This window comes from Canis lupus, chromosome 20 (assembly GCF_011100685.1).
Source record: "Canis lupus familiaris isolate Mischka breed German Shepherd chromosome 20, alternate assembly UU_Cfam_GSD_1.0, whole genome shotgun sequence".
Taxonomy (NCBI): domain Eukaryota; kingdom Metazoa; phylum Chordata; class Mammalia; order Carnivora; family Canidae; genus Canis; species Canis lupus.
The window spans coordinates 52,718,514-52,739,070 of record NC_049241.1 but is presented as its reverse complement, the minus strand read 5'-3'; the positions used below and the strand labels follow the sequence as shown (position 1 = coordinate 52,739,070).

General features: G+C 59.6%; 3 protein-coding genes and 1 non-coding gene across 18 annotated transcripts in view; 1 reads left to right on the top strand and 3 right to left on the bottom strand.

Annotated features, from left to right (window-relative positions):
- The window catches only part of PNPLA6 (patatin like phospholipase domain containing 6), a 37,457-nt gene extending 17,503 nt beyond the window's left edge, over positions 1–19,954 (bottom strand). The window contains exons 1-6 of one of the 6 annotated variants that reach the window (XM_038567402.1): positions 3,906–3,970; positions 2,808–2,878; positions 2,649–2,719; positions 2,233–2,320; positions 2,011–2,093; positions 1,748–1,845 (exon numbers count right to left, since the gene is read on the bottom strand). In XM_038567402.1, coding sequence (XP_038423330.1) covers positions 1,748–1,845; positions 2,011–2,093; positions 2,233–2,320; positions 2,649–2,675 — 296 coding nt within the window. In that variant the 5' untranslated portion in view covers positions 2,676–2,719; positions 2,808–2,878; positions 3,906–3,970. The other 5 variants (XM_038567404.1, XM_038567400.1, XM_038567399.1 and 2 more) reach the window with 5 other exon arrangements.
- On the bottom strand, positions 4,188–13,017 carry MCOLN1 (mucolipin TRP cation channel 1). Of its 2 annotated transcripts, XM_038567419.1 has the most exons (14): positions 12,930–13,017; positions 10,482–10,678; positions 9,621–9,788; positions 9,378–9,543; positions 8,873–8,981; positions 8,547–8,643; positions 8,027–8,126; positions 7,687–7,793; positions 7,435–7,584; positions 7,188–7,289; positions 6,648–6,770; positions 6,159–6,374; positions 4,483–4,613; positions 4,188–4,361 (listed from the first exon to the last, which is right to left on the bottom strand). In XM_038567419.1, the coding sequence occupies exons 1-14, from the start codon at positions 12,958–12,960 to the stop codon at positions 4,325–4,327; spliced, it is 1,734 nt and encodes a 577-aa protein (XP_038423347.1). In that variant the 5' UTR covers positions 12,961–13,017; the 3' UTR covers positions 4,188–4,324. The 2 variants fall into 2 exon arrangements, with proteins under 2 accessions (XP_038423347.1, XP_038423349.1); XM_038567421.1 differs by lacking the exons at positions 7,687–7,793; positions 8,027–8,126.
- LOC119864804 lies at positions 14,581–14,680 on the top strand. The gene has a single exon (XR_005375290.1). It is a non-coding gene; the product is annotated as a small nucleolar RNA U13 (small nucleolar RNA).
- On the bottom strand, positions 15,275–20,176 carry ZNF358 (zinc finger protein 358). 9 transcript variants are annotated; one of them, XM_038567411.1, is made up of 3 exons: positions 20,048–20,176; positions 17,328–17,436; positions 15,275–17,090 (listed from the first exon to the last, which is right to left on the bottom strand). In XM_038567411.1, the coding sequence occupies exons 1-3, from the start codon at positions 20,066–20,068 to the stop codon at positions 15,352–15,354; spliced, it is 1,869 nt and encodes a 622-aa protein (XP_038423339.1). In that variant the 5' UTR covers positions 20,069–20,176; the 3' UTR covers positions 15,275–15,351. The 9 variants fall into 9 exon arrangements, with proteins under 9 accessions (XP_038423339.1, XP_038423338.1, XP_038423341.1 ...); XM_038567410.1 differs by lacking the exon at positions 20,048–20,176 and adding an exon at positions 19,815–19,953; XM_038567413.1 differs by lacking the exon at positions 20,048–20,176 and adding an exon at positions 19,531–19,691.
- Between the last annotated feature and the right edge of the window lie 381 nt (positions 20,177–20,557).

Sequence of the window (20,557 nt, the reverse complement as noted above, 5' to 3'; positions counted from 1 at the left end):
AGGCTCCCACATAACCTTTCCTCAAAATCACAAAAAATGGGGGTCGGCAGACTCTGGCCCACTAACTAAACCAGACATACTACCTTCTTCCTTAAAAAAGCACATAGCCACGGTCGTTTGTTTACGTGCTACCCGTGGCTGCTCTCACTCAAGCACAAAGCTGAATGATAATAACACAGCTGTAATAACTGCAAAACCTAAGACGTTTACCGATCTCTTACAACAAAATTTGCTTTGATGTAGCCTCTAAGACCCCGAAATCGCTCCTTTGCTAACCATAACTTCCTGAGACACACCCTGTAGTGAAGCGGACCTTTGACATAAAACATGGGCGGACCCCAGAAATAGCTTCTCCATTCATCGTGGGACCCCTGACACCTTCCTTCCTAACACAGACCAGACCAGGAGACAGTCTCCCTACTGCAAGCAGAGCTCTGGGGTAGCTTCCGTCATATGAGGAGACCCCATCAGCTCCTCTGATCTTTGTAAAGCTCCCTGAGCTAGCCTTTACTTCTAGATCTCAGAGAACCCTGAGATGACCCCTTCAAGGATCACAGAGATTCCTGAAATAGCTCTCTCTCTGTATGTGGAGAGTACAGATCCAGCTCTTCTAATAATCACAGACCCGAAAAAGCTCTCCCCTGCAGGTCACAGGTATTTACTGAGAGAGCCCACCCCCTGGTCACAAGCCCCCTGAGACAGACTCTCTGGTATGAACAGACCCCTGAATTAAACTCCATGATGTAACGAAATCCAGACGTAGCTCCCCTTCTCATCAGAAAGACCTTGGGCTAACCCTTGCCCAGATCACAGAAAGCTGAGCTAGCCCCCCGAAAGTCAGGACAACATCAGTGTAGCGTAAACACATGCTGCGATAACCCCCATGACATACAGATGTGAGGGGCAGACCAGACCCTCAACTGATCACGGAGAGCCTAGAGCCAGCCCTTCTACTGAAGTCATAAAAAGCCACGCTAATGACACATCTGCTGATCGTGGATAGCCCTGGGATGACACCTTAGTGGAACAACCCTTGGTGTGAAGACACCCTTGAGACAGACCTTCAGGTATATTCCATGATGTCAGGAGACCGACCTCACAGCCCGCTTCCAACTTAGAAAGATCCCTGGGAGAGCCTTTCTCAGAGGCTCTGAGATGGCCCTTTGCTGATGGCATGGAGCCCTGAGGAGTCCTTCCTATGCTTCTTAGAGCAGGAAGATTCTTGAAATAACTCCTGGGGAACAGAAACGCCTAAGATAGCCTCCTTAGTGTAGGAAGAACTCCAGGGTGGGTGACCTAGAGAGACGCTTTCTGATGTAGAGAGATGGCTGACATGACCCCTAGAAGACAAAAGCTAGAGACAGCCCCTCCGGTACATCATGGAAACACCTGAGTTAACCCCAGTGGATCACCACCTGTGTCAGGAGACCCTCGAACCAGCCTACGGGGAGAACCCAGACGCAGACCCCTAAACGAAGTATCTGAGGACCGACTGGAGAGAGCTGACTCACAGACACGCCTGTGCTAGGGGAACATCCCCGAGATGCATCAACTCGGGGCACAGAGAGGCCAGAGCCAGCCTGTCCGGTGTGGGAGAGCTCTGAGATAGCCCCTCTGATGTGGGAAGACTCCCAAACACAGTCCGAGCGGTTCAAAGAACCCTTAGATACACCCTTTGGTGGGGGCTGATTACTCAAATGGTCCCTGAGATAGCCCCCAGTGCCAGGTACACCCAGTACAGCCTTACTTCTTGGCAATGTTGAGCATCTTAAGTTTCTTCTTCATGCGGGGCCGGGAAGTGGTGGAGACAGACGCGTCCACCAGGGAGGAAGTGGACTGTGATACCTAGGAGGATTGAGGATGGGGGGTGGGTGAACTGCCAGTTCAGACCGAGGGGAGAAGGGGCCAGAACCAGAGGCCCCCTCGTCAAGGAGGGGGGGCTTGCTGAGATGCGGAGAAAGGAAAGGCCAGACCTCTGTGCTCGGCGGGGACCCCGGGGTCCACACTCACCTTCCGCATAATCTTCCGACCGTAGAAGAGCACTTTGTCCCTCTTCCGGAATCGGTAGCGGGGCCCCTCCGGGGCTGGCGTTTCTGGGGGTAAGCGGAGAGAGAGGCACTCAGCTGTGCGCGGACTCCACGCGGCCAGAGAGGACACGGCGTGCAGGCTCCCGCAAGTCCCATCTCCGCTGCCCACGCCGCAGCCTCCCCGAGGGGCCCTCCGGGTCCTCACTCGGCACTCGCAGCCTCCGCACCAGCAGGAGGATGAGCACGGCCGTGACCAGCACCGCGACTCCGGCCCCAATCATCACGCCCAGCACCTGCGGGACGAAGGGCACTGGCTGCGCATCGCATACCCGGCCTGCCGAGCCCTCCCCGGAGGCCGGAGCGCCCCCGTCCCCATCCCATTCGGTCCAGTCCTCCGCCCCCGAGGAGGTCACGGCCGGCCCGAGCCTCGACGTCTCCATCTGCAGAATGGGCCGCCGCAGCTCCCTCCCCGGGGGCGCGACTCCTCCCGGCGGCTCCGCGGCCCGCGGTGCACGCCGGGAAACGTAGTTCCGTCTATACAGCTCTCGCGGGACCGCAATGATGAGCGCTAAGCATTTCGGGAATTGTAGTCCCCGCAGCGCTACACATCCCAAACTTTACCATTCCCGTTTGCAGTGGAGCCTCCATCAGTTGCTTCCGACTGGGCGGTAGGTCCGGTGCAGCCCGGAGTCCTGGGGAATAAGCAGCAGGAGGAACCGGTGCACGTCGTCGCTCTGGGCCCGTCTCTCCCCTGCCCCGAGTCCGAGTCCTGCCCCTTACCACGAGCCTTGCCAGACCCTTCGTACTCGCCGCGGGGATGGCTTCTCTGGCCGGGGACGGCTGGTGGGGCGCTGCGGAGCAGAGGGGGTGGTGCAGGTTGACCTCGAGTCCCTTGGCTCCCGGCCTGACTCCCTTCACCCACACGCCGGGCCGACCAGACGCCCCACGGATACAGCCCCACCCTGGGGCCAAAGGGCAGCCGTCCGGACGCCCACAGTCAGCCAGTCAGCACCTTCTCACCGGTCCCCGATGCGCCCGGCTTCCTCCCGCAAGGGGCCCCCTCCTAGCCTCAGCCCTGCAGGATTGTTCAATCCTAACCCAGCAGACCCTAGGACCCCACCCTAGGGAAACTGGGGCCTTCAAGCCATGGAGGTCGCCTGGCTTCTGACCCAAACCTGCCTTTGGGGAGACCCACGGGCCGAGGCGCTCGGGAGTGCTGCTGGAAGCTCCCACACAGGGGGTCCTGGGGCGTGGCAGAGGTCTCGGAAGAATCCCGGGACGCTAGGAGTGGGGCGGCCTCGCAAGGTGTTACTGGCTGACGCTCGACTTACCCTCACGCATGAGTAAAGTTATGGGGTCTCTGACAGTATGGAGCATCACTGGGACTCTGGGAACGAACGATGCTGGCGCCATTACTGGGGACGTAACTAGGGACGCTGGAATTACTGGGGTCTCTGTAAAGTTACTGGGAGACCTCAGGAATACAGGACTATTATTGGGAAAACTAGGAGCTGGGTGGGCACGCCCCTGGGGTCGTTTGAGCTACAGAACCGGCCTAGGGATGAATGCTGGAATATTACCGGGACTTCTTGGAAGACTGAGGATGTTTCTGGCACCGCTAGTGTGCTAACGGAAATTCGGGGGAGTCCCTAAGTCCTGGAGATATTACCTGGAAAACTCACGGAAGACTAGACCCCGTCCACCCTAGCGCGCACCTGGCTACCGGCGCGGAAACACCTGCCGGGAACTGGGGGGATGGGAGCATCAGAGTCGGGGGCTACCGGCCATCGGAGGAGGATACATCTTGGGAAAGCCGAGGACTCGCTAACGACCCCCCGAAGGGACACCTCCGTGAGGGAGACGAAAACCCGGACTCACCCAGGGGCCAGCAACCAGGGTCCGCTCCGCGCCAACACCGGTAGCTTTCCGCCCAGCGCCCCAGGCGCGGCCCCTTTAAATTATTCCCCGCAGGGCGCGCCGCAGCCCCGCCCCCCATGTGTGAGGTCTCGCGCAGCCCGCCACGCTGTTTCGCGACGCCTTAAAGGGGCCGAAACCCGTGGGGCAAGGAACGCCCCTCCCTCTAGAAATGAGAACAAGTTTATTTCCCCGTTTATTTGACGCCCACCCCACCCACGTCCCACCCACGTCCCACCCGCGTCCCGCCCGCGTCCGACCCGACGGGCCCAGGTCCTCAGGGCGCGGCGGGGAACCGGTCCTTAAAAGCAAACCCTAAAAATAAATAAGCGTGAGTCTCGGCAGTCGTAGGGCTAATGTCCAGCAGCAGTGGCGGGGCCGACTCAATTCACCAGCAGCGAATGCTCCTCCGAGGCGTCCCTGCAGGAGACGCGGTGTCAGCCGGCCAGGCGGGCGAGGGCAGCAGTCCCCTGGGGCGCGCGCCCTGCCCCCTGCCCCCTGCCCCCAGCCCCCGGCCCGCCCCGCCGTCCCCAGCTCGAACCTGCCGCAGCAGCAGAGGAGGCTGCAGGCCGAGCCGCTCCCGCGGCGGAACTTGCCGGAGGTGGGGCTGTCCTGGCACTGCGCGATGTAGGCCTGGAGCTCGCTCTCCTCTGCGCCAGCGCCGCCGGGGTGCTGGGGAGAAACGCAGGCTGGCCCCTTTGAGGCCGGCCCTCCCCACTGCCTCCTCTTCCTCGTCTGCCAGCCCTGGAGATCTCCTCCCTGTGAGGGGGCCACAACCAAACTCCCCACCCCACCGAGCCTTTACAGTCGAGGTCTCCTCCACCTGTCATTCCTCAGAGTTGGCTTCACCTGGAGACATCCCCTGGCCCCTGAATATGTGCACAACCCGTATCTCCGTCAGCTGGTGCCCTCTGTTGCTGCTCCAGCACCCAGAACCATACCTGACACACGCTGGGTGCCTGGATGGACACATCTACCGAGTGGTGGCACACAGTGGGAGCATGTCTGGGCTTGAATCTCCAAGGCTGATACACCATGTGTGTCGTTTGGGTGCTAGAGCAAGACCCAGGCAGGCTCCTTGGGCCCGAGTGACAGGAATATCTGTGGGACGACTATATCCACACTTGGGGGGGAGGGGCACCCATCTGCATCCCCAGCCACAGCTCCGGCTTTCAGCAGAGCCTTCACCCTCCTCCCAACCTGGTAGAGAAGCCATCATCTTGTCCCCTAGTCCTTTCAGGCTACTGGGCCTTTGTTTTGGCTGTTCCTTCACCCTGGTGCTCTCTCATCTTGTTGATCCAGAAGTTTCTGAGATGATAGAAAGGTCCGCTATCTGTGCTGTCCAATCTGGTAGTCACTAGCCATTAAGCTTTTGGGCACTTGATGGGTGAATGGTGTGAGTGAGGAACTGAATATGGAATTGTATTTCACTTCAATTAAGGTCAAAATTGAAATAATTATGTGGCTAGGACTACTATTAGCACATCGTAGAAACTTTCCTGGACTTACCCCCAATACCAGTCTAAAAAGCAGGGGATCCCTCTGTAACCTTCATCCCTCTCACCAGCTGGTCGTCACACTTCTCTTCCTGTATCACCCACTTTGCCTAGTGGTCTGGGGATAGTCTGTATACACCACCTTTCCTAGATACCCAGCGCAGGGCTTGAGGGTAGGCCCTCAGATACATCTGCTAAAAGAACTGTATCTACTTGCCATCCTCACATTCTACTCCAACCCCTCTCCCTCCAACCCATGCAGCCTGCAGGACCCACCACCATTTCCCAGACCCCAAGAGCTCCCACCCAGGCACCCTCCAGGACAGAAGGGTTAGGAGCAGGGCTTCTGGAATCACACAGTCCTAGGTTGAGCCTGGCTCCACCACTTAGTAGCAGACCTCAGGCAAGTCACTAAAACTCTACAGCCTGGTTTCCCCGTTGGTCAAAGCAGACATAGGAACCTTACCTGGCCAGAGCCCTCACCTTGATAAAACTGAAAATGTGGCAGCTGTGATCGGCACCTCCAACCCCACCCCTCTTCTGGCTTCTCAGTCTCCTACCTTTTCTCCCCGAGGCCTTCCCTCTTCACCCTGCCTCACGCCCCCTGAGACCCTGCTGGGGCCAACTCCAAGGGACCTGCAGCCCCAGATTCAAGGCCATTATGTGCGTGCTGGCCCCTCATGGAGACAGGCTGGGGGAGGGCAGGCGGGCTGGTGCTGACCTTGATGGTGTCATAGGCTCCAGTGATGAGCGCAATGAAGAGGCTCAGCACCATGTAGATGAAGAGGCTGATGAAGGAGTAGAGGTAGAGCTGAGAGAAGAGCCAGACGAGGCTGCTACGGCCCTGCTGTGCCTGCATTGCGGCGAACGTCACGAACATGTCGTCCCCGTTGATGAGTGAGAACAGGCATTCCGACACCATGGACAGCGAGCGAAACTGCCAGCAGGGCAGTGGGATGGTGGGGTCAGAAGGAGCCATGGGCATAACTGGGGGCTGGGGACAGGGTGGGGTCACTGGGGGTCAGAGGGAACAATGGGCAGAACTTCTGCAGACCTCCTGGTAAGGCACCAGAGGTCAAGGTGGGTCATTCAGTGTCCCCAGATCAGCAATCGACAGACCAAGGGTCAGAGTGTTTAGAAGTGGGCTTCAAGAGGGGAGACAGGAACCCCTCGACTGAGTCATAAGCACCATGCCCCGGACAGCCCCTACCTTCACATGGTATGGCCCCAATACGATCCAGCCACAGAAGCAATAGCCCAAGTAGATGACAGCCACACAGCAGCAGAAACGCATGACGCTGGGCAGTGCCACCCGCAGTGTGGCAATGAGGATCTGTGGCAGGTAGATGGGGCAGGGGGCCACAATGAGGGTGTGGCCACAACCTAGGTCAGCCTTGCAATGGGGAGACGACAGGGGGTGAAGCAGGCAAGGCCTGGCTGTAGTTACACCAGAGTAGCCACAAAAGCTGGAGATAGTTTAGAAGGGGCGGGGTGGGGCTGAGGGGGGCCTAAGGACATCCCATGGCTGGACTCAGCTGTGGGGATATGAAGGTGCAGGCTCCCGTGGCTCTGGGTGGGGTGCAGTGACAGGTATGTCTGGAGTGGGTGGGTATGGGGAAGAAGACGGGAATGGCCGTCTATGGAGGCTGGTGCTGCTGGAAGTATACGAATTTATCTGGGGGAAGGAAGTGAGAATTGGGGAGCATATGGCCACCACCCGGAAGGTCCAGCCTGCACATATGAAGCTTACATTGTACTTATGGAAGAAGGTCAGATAGCGGATGACGCCGACCCAGACGAGCAACGTGGAAGTGCCCAAGAGGATGCTGCAGACGTCATAGCTTGCCAGGTTCTAAGGGGGAAGCAGTGTCAACCCCATCTGGCCTGGCTCTTCCCAAAGGCATGTGGCCCCAGGCAGGCATGGGGTGGGGGTGGGGGGCAGGCAGTATAAGGGACCAGGGCCTGGAAGGACACATCAGGCCCGGGGCAGGCCCTACCTTGGCTTCGATACCAATCTTCATGATGGTGCCCGAGATGGTGAGCACATCGCTGGTGACCAGCAGGATGTACCAGCCGTTGACAAATTCCAGCCGCTCCCAGAGGCTGATGACCCGTCCCCGCTGCCGCCACATGAACCCAACGAACTCCTGCAGGAGGCAGGTGGGGTGAGGGCCTGCCCAGACAAGTGACCCTCTCTCCCTCAGCCCTTATGGCCCCAGAGCTGGGAGAGGCTGGCTTGCAGCTCTCACATTCTGCAGCAGAAAGCCACGGAGCAGCGAGCGGGCACACAGCAGGAAAGAGAAGGCACAGATGAGGATCACAACCACATCGAACAGGAGCCGGAAGCTGTTGTCTCCTGGGGGTGGAGAGGACCTGGGTAGGCCTGGGAGTGGCCTGGGGCCTGGGATGATGAGGGATGGGGCTGGGCCAGGCCGCGGGGGCCGCAGACCTGGTTGTGGCTACCCACCCAGTGGGCTTTAGGGGTTACCTGGGTGAGTCATGAACTGGGTCCATGCCAGTCTGGGGCTTGGGGGATCCCTGGGCAGGTCGGGGCCCCTGCTAGCACCGGTCTGGGGGGTGGGGGCTCACCGTGCCTGAAGACACTGGGGTGCTTACACTCCTGGATGTGAGCCTGGGTCTCCAGGCTGATGGGGACACGCCCGCTGTGCGCCTTATTGTCAAAAGTGATCTGCAGGGGTATGCAGGGCAGGAGGAGCCAGATTACTCTTGGCAGATTACACCCTGGCAGACCTAGGTTCCCAGACCCACATGATGGCTGGTCTGGCCCCATCTCCCTTTTTTTTTTTTTTTTTAAGATTTTATTTATTTATTCACGAGAGACAAAGAGAGAGGCAGAAACATAGGCAGAGATAGAAGCAGGCTCCATGCAGGGAGCCCAATGTGGGACTCGATCCCTGAACCCGGGATCACACCCTGAGCCAAAGGCAGATGCTCAACCACTGAGCCACCCAGGCATCACCCCCCCATCTCCCTTAATTAGCCCCAAGCTGCCCTAGGCCAAGTGTCCCCAACCCCCAGCCTCAGGAGCCCTGTGGGCAACTCCTATCACTGGCAGGCCTGCCACCCTTGTCCTGGACGCCGGGCTTACCAGGACACTGAAGGTGTAGCAGTCTGGAATTTCATTGTTGATCAGGCTCTGGAGATTGATGGTCTTCAGCTGGAAGTGGATGGTGACGTTGATCAACCTGGGAGGGAGGATTCAGTGAGGGAGAGGGACTCAGGTCCCTCCTGCCGCCCCACCACCACCAGCGCTCCTGCCCCATGCGGACTCTGCAGCTTGCTGAGGAAGTGCTCACACACAGGCATCAGCATAGCCTTCCTCTCCGCCTGTGGGGGGCGGCCAAGGATGCCTGGCATCCTGCCTCCCCCCCCACCCTTGGCCCAGCCCTGGAGGCCCCCTCCCTCAGGCAGTACTTGTGGAATTTGAGCGTGAGGTTCTTGTAACTGGCGCTGCCGTCCGAGAGGGAGAGATCATCACTGGGGGGCACAAGGGGTCTCTCAGGGGGGTCCACCCGGATGCAGTCTGAGGACAGGGAGTCAGGGAAGGGACACTGGGGGCGGGAGAGGCACAGGCAGGTCTCCCCAGAGGCCCCAACAGCCCCCTTCCCTCCTCCACTTCCCACTACAAACTGAACATTCGTCCTTCCCCACCATCACCCCTACACAGGGACCAGTTTGTCTTACTCCCTGCACAGGCCCTAGGGCCTGGCCCTCAGTAGCCCCTAAATATTTGGTGAACGATATTAAAACACAACTCTTGCATTTTTCTGCAAACCAAGCCTTCTACAGAGGACCCTGCAAGCATTAAATTATTAATGAGCAGGTCAACCCTATCTTCTAGATGAACGGGAAGCAGAACTGGGATTGTAACTCCAGCAGCCGGCGCTACCAACAGCTATACCCTGGCGCGCCTACTCACCAGTGACAACCATGGGATCAATGTCAAAGGTGTCGTTGGCTGGGTCCACGTGGCCTCGGTGGTAGTACTGCTGGCAGAGGGCCAGGGCTGAGCCATTAGCCCAGGGGCCACCCCCGCCCCGCACGTAGGCATAGCGGCCTAGCGACACATCTGGGAGCATCAGGTACTGTGGGCAGAGAGGAGGAGGTCTGTCAGCCCTGCCCACTCTCCCCCGCCTGCCTGCCTGCCCCCGCCTGCCCGCACCTGGTCCACAGCGTGGAAGATGGCCTGATAGAGCTGCTCCCGTGTGTAGGCCGCAAAGGTGTCATCCGCCCCATCAGAGTAGCCCAGCAGGAAGAGATGCCGGAAGGCAATGGTGTTCTCCTCCCGGAATGTCACTGCCAGCTGGTTGCTGAGCCCGAACAGGATGAGCTGGTGGGGGGAGTGGGGATTGACAATGATGGGATGGGGCTCCCCTCAGGGCACGAGGAATGCCCACCATAAATTCCCAGTGAGCAGCACACAGCAGGCGCTCGTGTATCTCATGGTGACAGAGACCAATGTTCGTTAGATGCTTACCAGGTGCCAGGTTCTGTGCTAAACCCAAGCCTACAGGGCAAGCAGCACTGTTGGGCCCTTTTACCAGGAGGAAATCAGAAGTGTGGTAACAGACCCTAAATCACAGCACCAGACTAGAAGCTCCTTAGGGCAGGGGTTGGGTCGGATTCATCTTGGGGTCCGCAAAGCCCACCACAGGGCAACTGTCAGCCACTGGGTCAGTTCTCTTTGAGAGTCAACATGGCATCAGCCTGTTGGAGTTGAAGTGCCAGCTCCCCATGCGTGGTTGCTGTGTGACTTTGGACAAGACCTTTAAGCTTTCTTGAGCCTCAGCTGCCTCATCTATAAAACAGCACCAATAGCAGTTGCCAGGATCTCAAAGGGCATCTGTGAGGTTACAAGGAGCTGTTCCCACACAGATCTTAGAGGGTTTCCTGATTGATTACAGCCACTGTCACTGTCCTGATGCTGCTGTGGGTTCAGGACTGAGTTCTGACTCCAGGACTTTCTCTTTCAGGAACAGAAGCGACCACAGATGGTGCTCTGCTGGGCCCCTGTGGGACTCACCTGCACCGTGACCACCAAGATCTTCACTACTTGCAGCATCAGCTTGAAGGGCTTGCGGCCTTTGGCCCGAAATTTGTCACAGGGACTCATGAAGAAGTATTTGAGCCGACGGCGGAGGTCTTCCTCTTCTGGGGGGGGCGGGGAAGCCCCAGCCCGGGTGCCATACCCAGGACTGGGGGTTAAGAGGCGCTCAGTCTCTGCGGGAATGGGAAAGAACGGTTGGGACCAGACCCAGGCAAGCCCACCTGCCCACAGGGTGAAAGAGTTCCCAAGCACCAGCCAAAGAAGAACTCTGAGAGATCTGAGAAAACCCAGAAAATCTGCAACACTGTACGTGTAAATGCAGCAGTACTGCTCAGAGATTACAAATTCAGATTTGGGGCTCCAAAGGGCCTGAGCTGATTCCTGACCCTGCTGCTCACTGGCTTGGCCAGGGCAGTCAGCCTCTGAGCCTCAGCCTTCTCATCTGCAGAATGGGGCAACAAAGCCTCTCACCCAGAGGCCGGGTATTTGATGCCTACAAGGCATTAATCGCAGGAGCTGGCTTGTAATAGGAATGTCAGGAACATCCCATCTTTGTTCCAGATGTGGATTTGTGGGAAGAGAATGAATTCCTTCCACTGGCTTCTCACAGGGCACTCAAGGCTCCAGGGCTCATCCCAACTCACTCCAGCCTCCAGACATGAGCATGGAGCTCAGCTACATTCCAGGTTTTTTCTGGTCAAACAGCCAAAGGACTTTTCCATTCCTCATGACCTGGCCCATCCAGTTGACGCTCACAAGCCACAGGCCCAAGGGAACGGAGATTGACAGGAACAGTAACAATGACAGAACACACTTGCTGAAGACTCACTGCATGCATGCCAATGGCTGTTATTACGGCACTGCCTGTATGTCAGTTCATAGCATCTTCATTAAAGGCATCAGCTTCTAGAACTCTCCCAGGGCTAGGACCGAATCCCAGACCTGCCACTTCCCAGTTGGGGGATCCTGGACATCCTTCAAAGCCTCCATCTTCTCTTTTGAAAAGTGGAAATAGGGGCACCTGGGTGGCTCATTCGGTGAAGCATCTGCCTTTGTCTCAGATCATGATCCCTGGGTCCCAGAATCAAGCCCCACATCCCGCTCTCTGCTCAGCGAGGAGTCTGCTTCTCCCTCTCCCTCTGCCTGCCACTCGCCCCGCTTGTGTACTCTCACTCACATAAACAAACAAATAAATAAAATCTTAGAGAAGTGGAAACTTAAAAAGTCTACACTGAAGGGAGCAACTGGCTGGCTCAGTGGGAAGAGCATGCATCTCTCAGCCTCAAGCCCTATGTTGGGTGTAGAGATTACTTAAAAATAAAAAACAAAAATAAATAAGTAAATAAAAGGTCTACCCGGAAATCGATCGAAACTCTGAAAAGTGTTCTCTGGATGAAGTGAGACAAAACAGATAAAAGCCTCAGCTCAGCCCACAAGTCTCAGTGATTCTTCAGCAAACAGGGGCTATTCTGAGCACTGCTGTTTCTCTGCACTCCTGATCAACCTAAGAGAAAGGTCCAAGGTTTCAAACTGCTGGGGTCACAGCCGGTCACAGCAGCCCAGGACCATCCCTGACACACCCCCACCACCCCCACGGGGAGAACCTTGCTTCTTTCCAGGGCTTGGCTGGCCGCCTGCCTGACACAGCCGCCGGGGTGAATGGGGAGCACCGTCAGAACCTGTCCTGCAGGGTGGCCAGTTCCTGGCGGGTCCCTGTGGAGCTTGGATGCTGCTGTGGTTGTTTACAAGATAGTTGGATGCGAAGCCAGAGGGCGGGCCCGCCTCCCTAGCTGGGGTCAGAGTTATCCTACCAGCAGGGACAGCTTTCAGGGATCTCGAGCTAGCTCAAGAAGGGAAGACCAACACAAAAGAGCCTTCCTCCAGGCTCCCCCCTGAGAAGCAGAGAGCGGAGGCTGGGCATTCACCGCCTGAGTTCAAGCAAGCTGAGCTTCCACGGCTTTGGACTTAGGAGATCGAGTCAGGCGCCCGGTTCAGGCAGGGTCCCCCCCACCCCGCCCCCGTCTGAGTTTAGAGGAGCAGAGCATTGCCTCGAGAATTGGGGAAGGGAATCCTGGGAGTTTCACGTGAGGGCTGGAGACGCTGGTGCCCGTTCTGGGTTCTGGCAAAGCTGAGCAATCGGAACTACGCTCCGGACGGACGCAGACCCCGGGCACCGCCGCGGGCCCCCCCCGCTGCCTGAGCCTCGGAACTCCGAGCAGAGCCTGGGTCCGGGGAGAGCACAGCAGCCCCGCACTCCAGGGCCGGAGGAGCTGGCGCCGCCCCCGCCGCGCAGGTTCCAGGAGCCACCTGTCCCGATCGCCACCACCGCGGAGCTGAGAGGCCGGCACCGGAGGGGAGGCACGGGAGCCCGGGAGCCCCGCCGCCCGCGCTCGGGGTCCCGCGGGGCCGCGCGCGCGCCCTCACCTGAGCCGCGCCGGCCCACGGGGGCCGCCATGCCGCGGCGGGGAGCGCCGGACGCCGGCGGGCGCGGCGGGGCAGCCAGGGTCCGAGCGCCCGCCGCTGCCGCTGCTGCGGCCTCGCTCCCTCGCGGTGCCGCTTCAAACCCCGTCGCGTCAGCTGACTCGCGCCGCGGTCACGTGGCCGGAGCGGGCGCCCCCACCCCCTGGAAGCACGTGACCGGATCCCGTCCCACCCCCTGCGCCACGGCAGGCCCCGCGGCCGCAGCACGCATGCGTGCCTCAGCTGGCTCCTGGCGGGCGGCGGGCGGCGGGCGGCGGGCGGCGGGCGGCCTTGAGGTCCTAACGCCGACGGCCGCGGTGTGCTGGGGGATGGGCTGGCTGTGAGAGGGCCACCGTGGGTCCGGCTCGGCCTGGCTCCCTGTCATGCCCGCGTCCCGTGCCGAGTTCCTGAGCTCCACGTTCCGTGCTTGACCCCTTTCCCTCCGCAGAGTCCGGCGATGACCGTGCGTCCCGTCTCATGGCTGCCTCCCCATCCTCCCAGAAACCCCGCGGTTACTCTCAGCTCTTTGCGCTTCTGCTCCTCTCATCTGAACTGCCAGCGAATCCCACTTCCTTTCCTAAGTATGTCCCAAATAGGATCACTTATCCGCACTCGTATGGCCCTCAGCCCAGAGTCCCCCCAGATTCCTGGCCTGCACCGCTGCAGCAACCTCCTCCCTGGCCTGAGGCTCCCACTCCTGACCCCCTCCCGTTACACCCTCCAGGCAGCAGCCAGAAGCATTTTCCAAGAGTAATTCGTATCAGTCCTCTGCCCCAACCTGCCGATGTCTTCCCATTGCTCTGGGATGACAAAGTCCCACCTCAGCCTAGCAGGGCCCTTTGTTCTGGCCCCCATCTGGTCTAGCTTATAGCTCAACGGCCTCAGGGCCTTTGCACTCTTGCTTTGAAGCATGCTGGTTAAGAGCCCAGGCTCTAGTGGACGCCTGGGTGGCTTAGCAGTTCAGAGTCTGCCTTTGACTCAGGGCGTTATCCTGGAGTCCCAGGATCGAGTCTCGCATTGGGCTCTCTGCATGGCGCCTGCTTCTCCTCCCTCTTCCTATGTCTCTGCCTCTGTCACTCATGAATGAATAAATAAAATCTTAAAAAAAAAAAAAAAGAAAAAAGAAAAAAAGAACCCAGGCTCTGAGGTCCAGTTTGGACTAAATCCAGGCCCTGCCAACTGCCACTTCTACGTCTTCCAAAGAGTCCCTTAAACTCCATGTGCCTGTTTACTCATTTGCAAAATGGGGATACTTAGTCATAGTTACCTGCTTCATAGAGCTGTTGAATTAAATGAGAAAACACCAGAGCCTAAAATGCAAAAGCACTGCACGAGGCTGGCAAACAGTACTGACAATTAAAGTAGTGCTGTTGGGATTATGGAATCTTTTCTCAGGAAAGCGGTCCCCTCACGTAAATCAGAAGTCTTGATCTAAAATGCCTGGGTGGCTCAGCGGTTGTTTGCCTTTGGCTCAGGGCATGATTCTGGGGTCCTGGGATTGAGTCCTGCATCAGGCTCCCTCTGGGGGACCTGTGGGGAGCCTGCTTCTCCCTCTGCCTCTGTCTCTTATGAATAAATAAAATAAATAAAATCGTAAAAAGAAAAAAAAGTCTTGATCCTTTTGCGGATCATGAGCGTGATGAGTATTCATGCTGTTGTGTGAGATTCGTCTCTTCCAAACCTTGCTATGTCCTTTGCACATTACCTATCTGATGGGGGGGTTGGGGATACAAGTCTTGTTATGCTTCTCTTATATGAACTATACCTTGTAACTGCTTCTGAAACGTTCCTGAATTTGACATCTGTGACTTCTGTGAAGGCGATGCTTATCTTGCTCCCGGCTGGGACCCCAGCAATCAACAGATTTTTGTTGAACACATCAATGAGCAACTTCTTCTGTCCAGCACCGTGCCTATAACCTGGGCTGAGAGGAGCAAGGCTATGGGAGCAGATGGGGTAGGTCTGCCTGCAGGGTCCCCTATCAGCCTCCATTATCAGCCTACTAGACTGTCGACATGCCAGAAATTTCACCACTTGGAAAGCCAAAGGGAAGAGATCCTGCTCAGACCACCTGCAGGGAAAGACTGTCCTAGACTAGGCTGGCCAGGCCTGGGGGAGCAGAGGGGTGACTGCTGGGAGGGATCTGTGTGAGAGCTTGTGGGGGAACTAGGAAGCCTGGAGGATTGAGGGGGGAGCCAGGAGATCGGGGTTCCAGCTATGGCAGGCACAGGCCACACCCTCCCATCTCCTGAGGAAGGGGCCATGCATCAGGGGAAAAAGAGAAACAGGCAAACCACACGACACAGAGCCAGGAGGCAGTGGGAGGATTTTACTAAACTGCATGACACACAACTTCCCCAGGCCCCCGTGAGTGTCGGCGTCCACTTCAGCCATCCGGCCCCAGCAGTGCCCCTTGCTCCTGCACCCACTCGGGACTCTCGCCAGTAGGGAGCACTGGGCTGGCAGTGTCATGGGCGGGAGAGCAGGGCTCAGGGTGAGACTCGGGGTTGGGGTTGGGGCTGGGCACTGGATCCTGCTCAGGGCCGGCCACAAGGTCAGGATTGGCGCTGTGACCAGGCTTAGGGTCAGAAGACTTAACAGACTCAGGGGTGGGGGTGGATTCAGAGCCGGAGACAGCTCTGGGGCTGGGATTAGGGAGGGAGCCCAGCACCGAGCCAGGGTCAGAGCCAAGGCCAGAGCTGGGGCCAGGGCTGAGGCCCAGGCCAGAGCCGAGAACGGACACGGCCTCAGGACCCAGGAGGGAGACCTGCCCTGGCCTCAACATCGAGGCAGGGCTGAGGTCTAGGCCTGCGGCGGCAGCTGCAGCAGCGGCGGCGGCGGCGGCTGCCGCTGCGCCCTCGTGCACCCGCTTGTGCTTGGTGAGGCTGGAGGCTTGGCCAAAGGCCTTGCCGCAGAGCTGGCAGCGGTAGGGGCGCTCCCCGGAATGCACGTGCAGGTGCTGCAGCAGCGCCGAGCTCTGCCCAAAGGCCTTGGAGCAGTGGGGGCAGGCGTACGGCCGCTCGCCCGTGTGGATGCGCAGGTGGTGCTGCAAGTTGGAGCTCTGGCCGAAGGCCTTGCCGCAGTGGGGACAGCGGTACGGGCGCTCGGCCGTGTGCGTGCGCTGGTGCTGCAGCAGCGCCGAGCTCTGGCCGAAGGCCTTGCCGCACTGCGGGCACGGGTAGGGCCGCTCGCCCGTGTGCGTGCGCAGGTGCTTCAGCAGCGCGGAGCCCTGCCCGAAGCCCTTGGCGCACACGGGGCACTTGTGGGGCCGCGGGCCGCCGTGCGTGCGCAGGTGCTGCGCCAGCAGCGAGCCGTGACCGAAGGCCTTGCCGCACACCGGGCAGTGGTGCGGCTTCTCGCCGCTGTGGCTGCTGCGGTGCTTGAGCAGCGTGGAGCGCCAGCCGAACGCTTTGCCGCAGGCGGCGCACTGGTAGGGCCGCGCGCCCGTGTGGATGCCGCGGTGCTGGGCCAGCGTGGCGCCGTGGCTGAACGACTTGCCGCAGTCGGGGCAGCGGTAGGGCTTCTCGCCGCTGTGGGTGCGGCGGTGCTGGCTCAGCCCCGAGCTGCGGCGGAAGGCTCGCCCGCAGTCGGGGCAGGAGAAGGGCCGGGGAGGGCTGGCAGGGGCCGGGAGCACCGCGGGGCTGGGGGTCAGGACCTCGGGAGTGGCAGTGAGGCCGGACGAGAGGGGGTCCAGGTCTGGGGATTCGGTGGGGCTGAGGGGCTCGTTGTTAGGGTCAAGAACCAAGGGGACAGGGCCGATGACGTCTGGATCGAGGTCGAAACTTGAAGACATGGGGTCGAGATCTTGGGGATCCGAGTCTCGAGTGGCTGAGATGGAGCTCGGAGCTTCCGCATCGGGGTCAGCGTCAGGGTCCAGATCTTCAGAGACAGGCTCCAGATCTTCATAGCTGGGGTCCACGTCTTCAGAGACAGTGTTGAGGTCTTCTGGGTCAGGCTCTGGGTCTTCACAAACTGGGTCCAGCTCTTCAGGGTTGGGGTCCAGGTCCTCTGAGTCGGAGTCGAGCTCTTCATAAGTGGGCCTCGGGCCCTTGTGGCCTGGGTTCCTGACCAGGACCGAGCGCCGCATCCCTGGTGTGGAGGTGCTGGCTGCTTCTGGGGCAGGATCTGCAGGGTGAGGACAGAGGGTGGGTGGAGGCAGGTTCTGGAAGACAGGGGGCCTCTTTCAGAGTCTGGGCAGGGAAGTGAGAGGGGGCCGTGCCATGCCCCAGAACCCACTCCGGGATCCTTCTCTTGTCTCAGATTGCGGGGAGACTTGTGGTGCACTCCAGCCAGGACAGGGAGAAGAGGGACCCTGGTGGGACACGGAGCGGGGATGGGGGGAAGCTTCCCTTCTCAGCACACCTGGATGGAAGTCAGGGGACCCAGCACTAGAGGTCTCTAGTACCCAGCTCCAGGGCTCTGCCCCTCTCTCCATCTTGGGCTCCTCCTCCTCTGGTGCGAAGCTTGGGTCCTGTGGAGGAGACAGAGTCCAGGGTTCCTACCCCCTTGACTGGTGATCCCTCAGGGGGAAGAGGGTGAGTGCCTCGGTCCTAAGTACATGACCTAAATTCCATTCCCATAGTTGGGGGTGACATATCTGGGAGTTCCTAGTACCAAGGGCAACCTCTGGCTTATCTTGTGGAGAGGAAGCATCCTGAGCTCTGAAGTTGGTATCTGGGGGATGAGTGGGGGGCAAACAACACCTGGTAATTCCCTTGCATCACTGGGGGAGGGCAGGTGAACCTCTAGCCTGTTTGCTGGGGAAGAGGCCACGTAAATGCCAGACCTCACATTTCAGGGTTGGGAGTGACTGTCAAAACACTTGTGTATCCAAATGCCAGTTCCTAAAGCTAGAGGGATTGAGGGAATATGGTGGGACACATTGGGGTACAGGGAGGCCCATAGACCCCATAGCCAGGGGAGCAGGGACAGGTGTTATACCTGTTTGCCCACCTGCATAGCAGATCCTGAATTCTAACTCCTGGGGGAGGGAGAGGGCAAAATAATACTTGGGGCCCCTCTTAGGTTACTGGCGGGGCTCCTGGGTCATCTCCTAGGAAAGGGAGATTCCTGATCCCAAGGCTGAGGTATGGGGATGGGTGTCAGGATACTTTAGTTCCCTCCTAGAGAAAAGATCCAGAATTCCAGCCTCATGCCTGGATGTTGGAAGCCAGGTGGACAAACAATAGCTGGGAGCCCTTCTGGGGAGCAAAAGGAGCTCAGGATTACCTGATGGGGAGGTGATGCCTCGAGCTATCCACCCCAAGGCTGGGGGTGAGGAGCAGACAGATCTGTCCCAGGGGGGAGGGACATCTCCAACCACAACCCCACAGCTGGAAGTGGCTAAGCAAATGGAGAGGGTGGAGTTCTTAGATCACCTCCTGGACCCAGACACCACATTTGGAGGGTGAGGGGGAACAATGCCTGGGTCCCTTCCTGGGTTCCTGGGGGCCAGGGACGCCTTTAGATTGCCTTCTGAGAAGTGGCCTTGCAAATTCCCACCTCTTAGCTGAAGACGGGGGTAGGTGGATCCCTGGATCACCTCCTGGGAAAGGGCTTCCAGAACTCTGGGCCCCAAGACTGGAGAGTGAGGGGAACAATACCTGGGCTCCAGGGGGCCAGAGGGAACCCCTGGATCCCCCTCCTGAGGAAGGGCCTCCTGAACTCCCGACCTCAGGCTGGAGGGTGGGGACAACAATACTTCGGGGGTCTTCCAGGGTTCCTGGGATGGAGGGGGTCTGGATCGCCTCCAGGGGAGGGGGCGTCCTGAGCTCCCGCCCCCCCCCCAGCTGAGGGGTGCCCCCCACCCCCGCAACCCCTCCCGATTTCAGGCGCCCAGCTCGGGCTGGGCCCTCCCCCCGGGGACGCGGCGGCGGAAAGGGCGCGCTAGGCCCGCGGGCCGCGGGGGGCCCCCTCGCCCTCCCCTCCCGCCCGCGACCCCGCTCTCCGGGGCCGGGCGGGCGGCGCGCGGGCGGGGGGTGGCGTGGGGGGAGCGGCGGACAGAGGTCGCCCCGGGCCGCGCCCCGCGCCCGCCCCCGCCGCCGCCCGGCCCCGGCCCCCGCCCGCCCGGCCCGCTCGCGGGGACACTCACCCGGCGCCCCTCGCCCCTGCCCGGCCCGCCGCGCCCCCGGGGCCCGCAGGAAGCCCCCCGCCCGCCAGCCCCGCCGGCGGCCCCCTCGGCCCAGCGGCCCCGCCAGGCGCTCCCGGGGAGCGAGAGGGGCCGGCCGAGGGCCGCAGCGGGAGCTGCTGGGACTTGTAGTTCGCCCGCGCCCGCCGCGGCCGTCGCCATCGCTGCCCCCGCCCCCCGGGCCGGCCTTTGTCCCGGCCCGGCCGCCCCGCTCGCCGCCGCGCCTTTGTCTGCGCCCGGGCGCCCGGCCCGCCGCGCCTCGCCCTCCCTCTCGGGCCGCCTCCGCCCCTCCGCCCCTCCGGCCGCGTCCCGCTGTCTCTGCCGCCCTCCCCGCCTCGGCCTCTCGGCCTCAGTTGCTGTCACTTTTCCCGCCTCTGCCCCTGCGTCTCCGTCTCTGTCCCTGCCTCTGGCTCGAATCTTTGTTCGGAAAGACCAGACCTTCTGTGTCGCTGGCCGTGCACATCCGCAAAGCCACGGCTCCGAGAAGCCCTGCAGTTTGCAAAGTTGTTAATCTTTGCTCAGCCCGGCGGCTCCCTGTAAGACGCCCCAAGGAAAGGGTTGGGAGCCGCGTCCCTGAGTGTTCTCCTCCTCCTCCTCCTACCGGGCTGGTGGGTCACTCACTGCTGTCACTGGTGGACTGCCTGTGTCTGCTGCCCACCGGAGTGACGATCTCTGGAGAGGCCTAGGCCACACAGCTGGGCAGGACTCTGGGCAGACTTTACCTGGAGACCCAGATCCCCGCAAAGAGGGAGCGAACACCAGCCCCGGCAGCTGGCAGCTGGGCCCTGATGTTCTTCACTGAGCATAAACACTGGTCACAGAGTATAAACAATGATCACACAAGGCCGCTCTGTGACCACGTCTGAACCAAGCGAGAGACAAGGACACTCTGCAACCACAGAAACGAATACACGCCCTCGTCTCCCGGACTGACACAACTGCTACTGCTTCTTACCAATGACAGCTCCGCGTCCATCCTCCCACTTCTGAGATAAAAATCATCCAAATAGGGAGGCCTGGGTGGCTCAGCAGTTGAGCACCTGCCTTCGGCTCAGGTCGTGATCCTGAAGTCCCGGGATCAAGTCCCACATCAGGCGCCTTGCAGGGAGCCTGCTTCTCCCTCTGCCTATGTCTCTGCCTCCCTCTCTGTGTCTCTGATGAATAAATAAAAATATTTTTTAAAAAAATCATCCAAATACCCAGTCACCAGTCTGCTCCCTGCTTCCCAACAGCACCAACCTAGAATTGCTTCTTCTCTTTGCAATTCTCTTTAAAACTACCCAGCACATGCCTGAATCCTATGTGGTGCCCACCTGTCCTCCAACAGCCTCTTATGGAGGCACCCACGCTTCCTGGCCTATGATCTTCCCTGCTGGACCAAGCTAAAAAACTTTTTTTTTTTTTTTTTACTTACAGGTATATTTCTGATGGTCTTTGGTGAATTCTGACACCACCTACCCTTGAA

Bases quoted from the DNA above. Each gene is read 5' to 3' on its own strand.
- MCOLN1 (XM_038567419.1), bottom strand. From the start codon at position 12,960: ATGGCGGCCCCCGTGGGCCGGCGCGGCTCAG. The intron at 9,789-10,481 runs GTGAGTCCCACA...TCCCCCCACCAG, and splicing joins TCTTGGTGGTCACGGTGCAG to CTCATCCTGTTCGGGCTCAG. The intron at 4,614-6,158 runs GTCAGCACCAGC...GTTTCTCCCCAG, and splicing joins GAGCCTATGACACCATCAAG to CACCCCGGCGGCGCTGGCGC.
- ZNF358 (XM_038567410.1), bottom strand. From the start codon at position 19,898: ATGCTCAGTGAAGAACATCAGGGCCCAGCTGCCAGCTGCCGGGGCTGG. The intron at 17,437-19,814 runs GTAAAGTCTGCC...TCTCCTCCACAG, and splicing joins GCGGGGATCTGGGTCTCCAG to GACCCAAGCTTCGCACCAGA. The intron at 17,091-17,327 runs GTGTGCTGAGAA...CTCACCCTGCAG, and splicing joins GTCCCCTGACTTCCATCCAG to ATCCTGCCCCAGAAGCAGCC.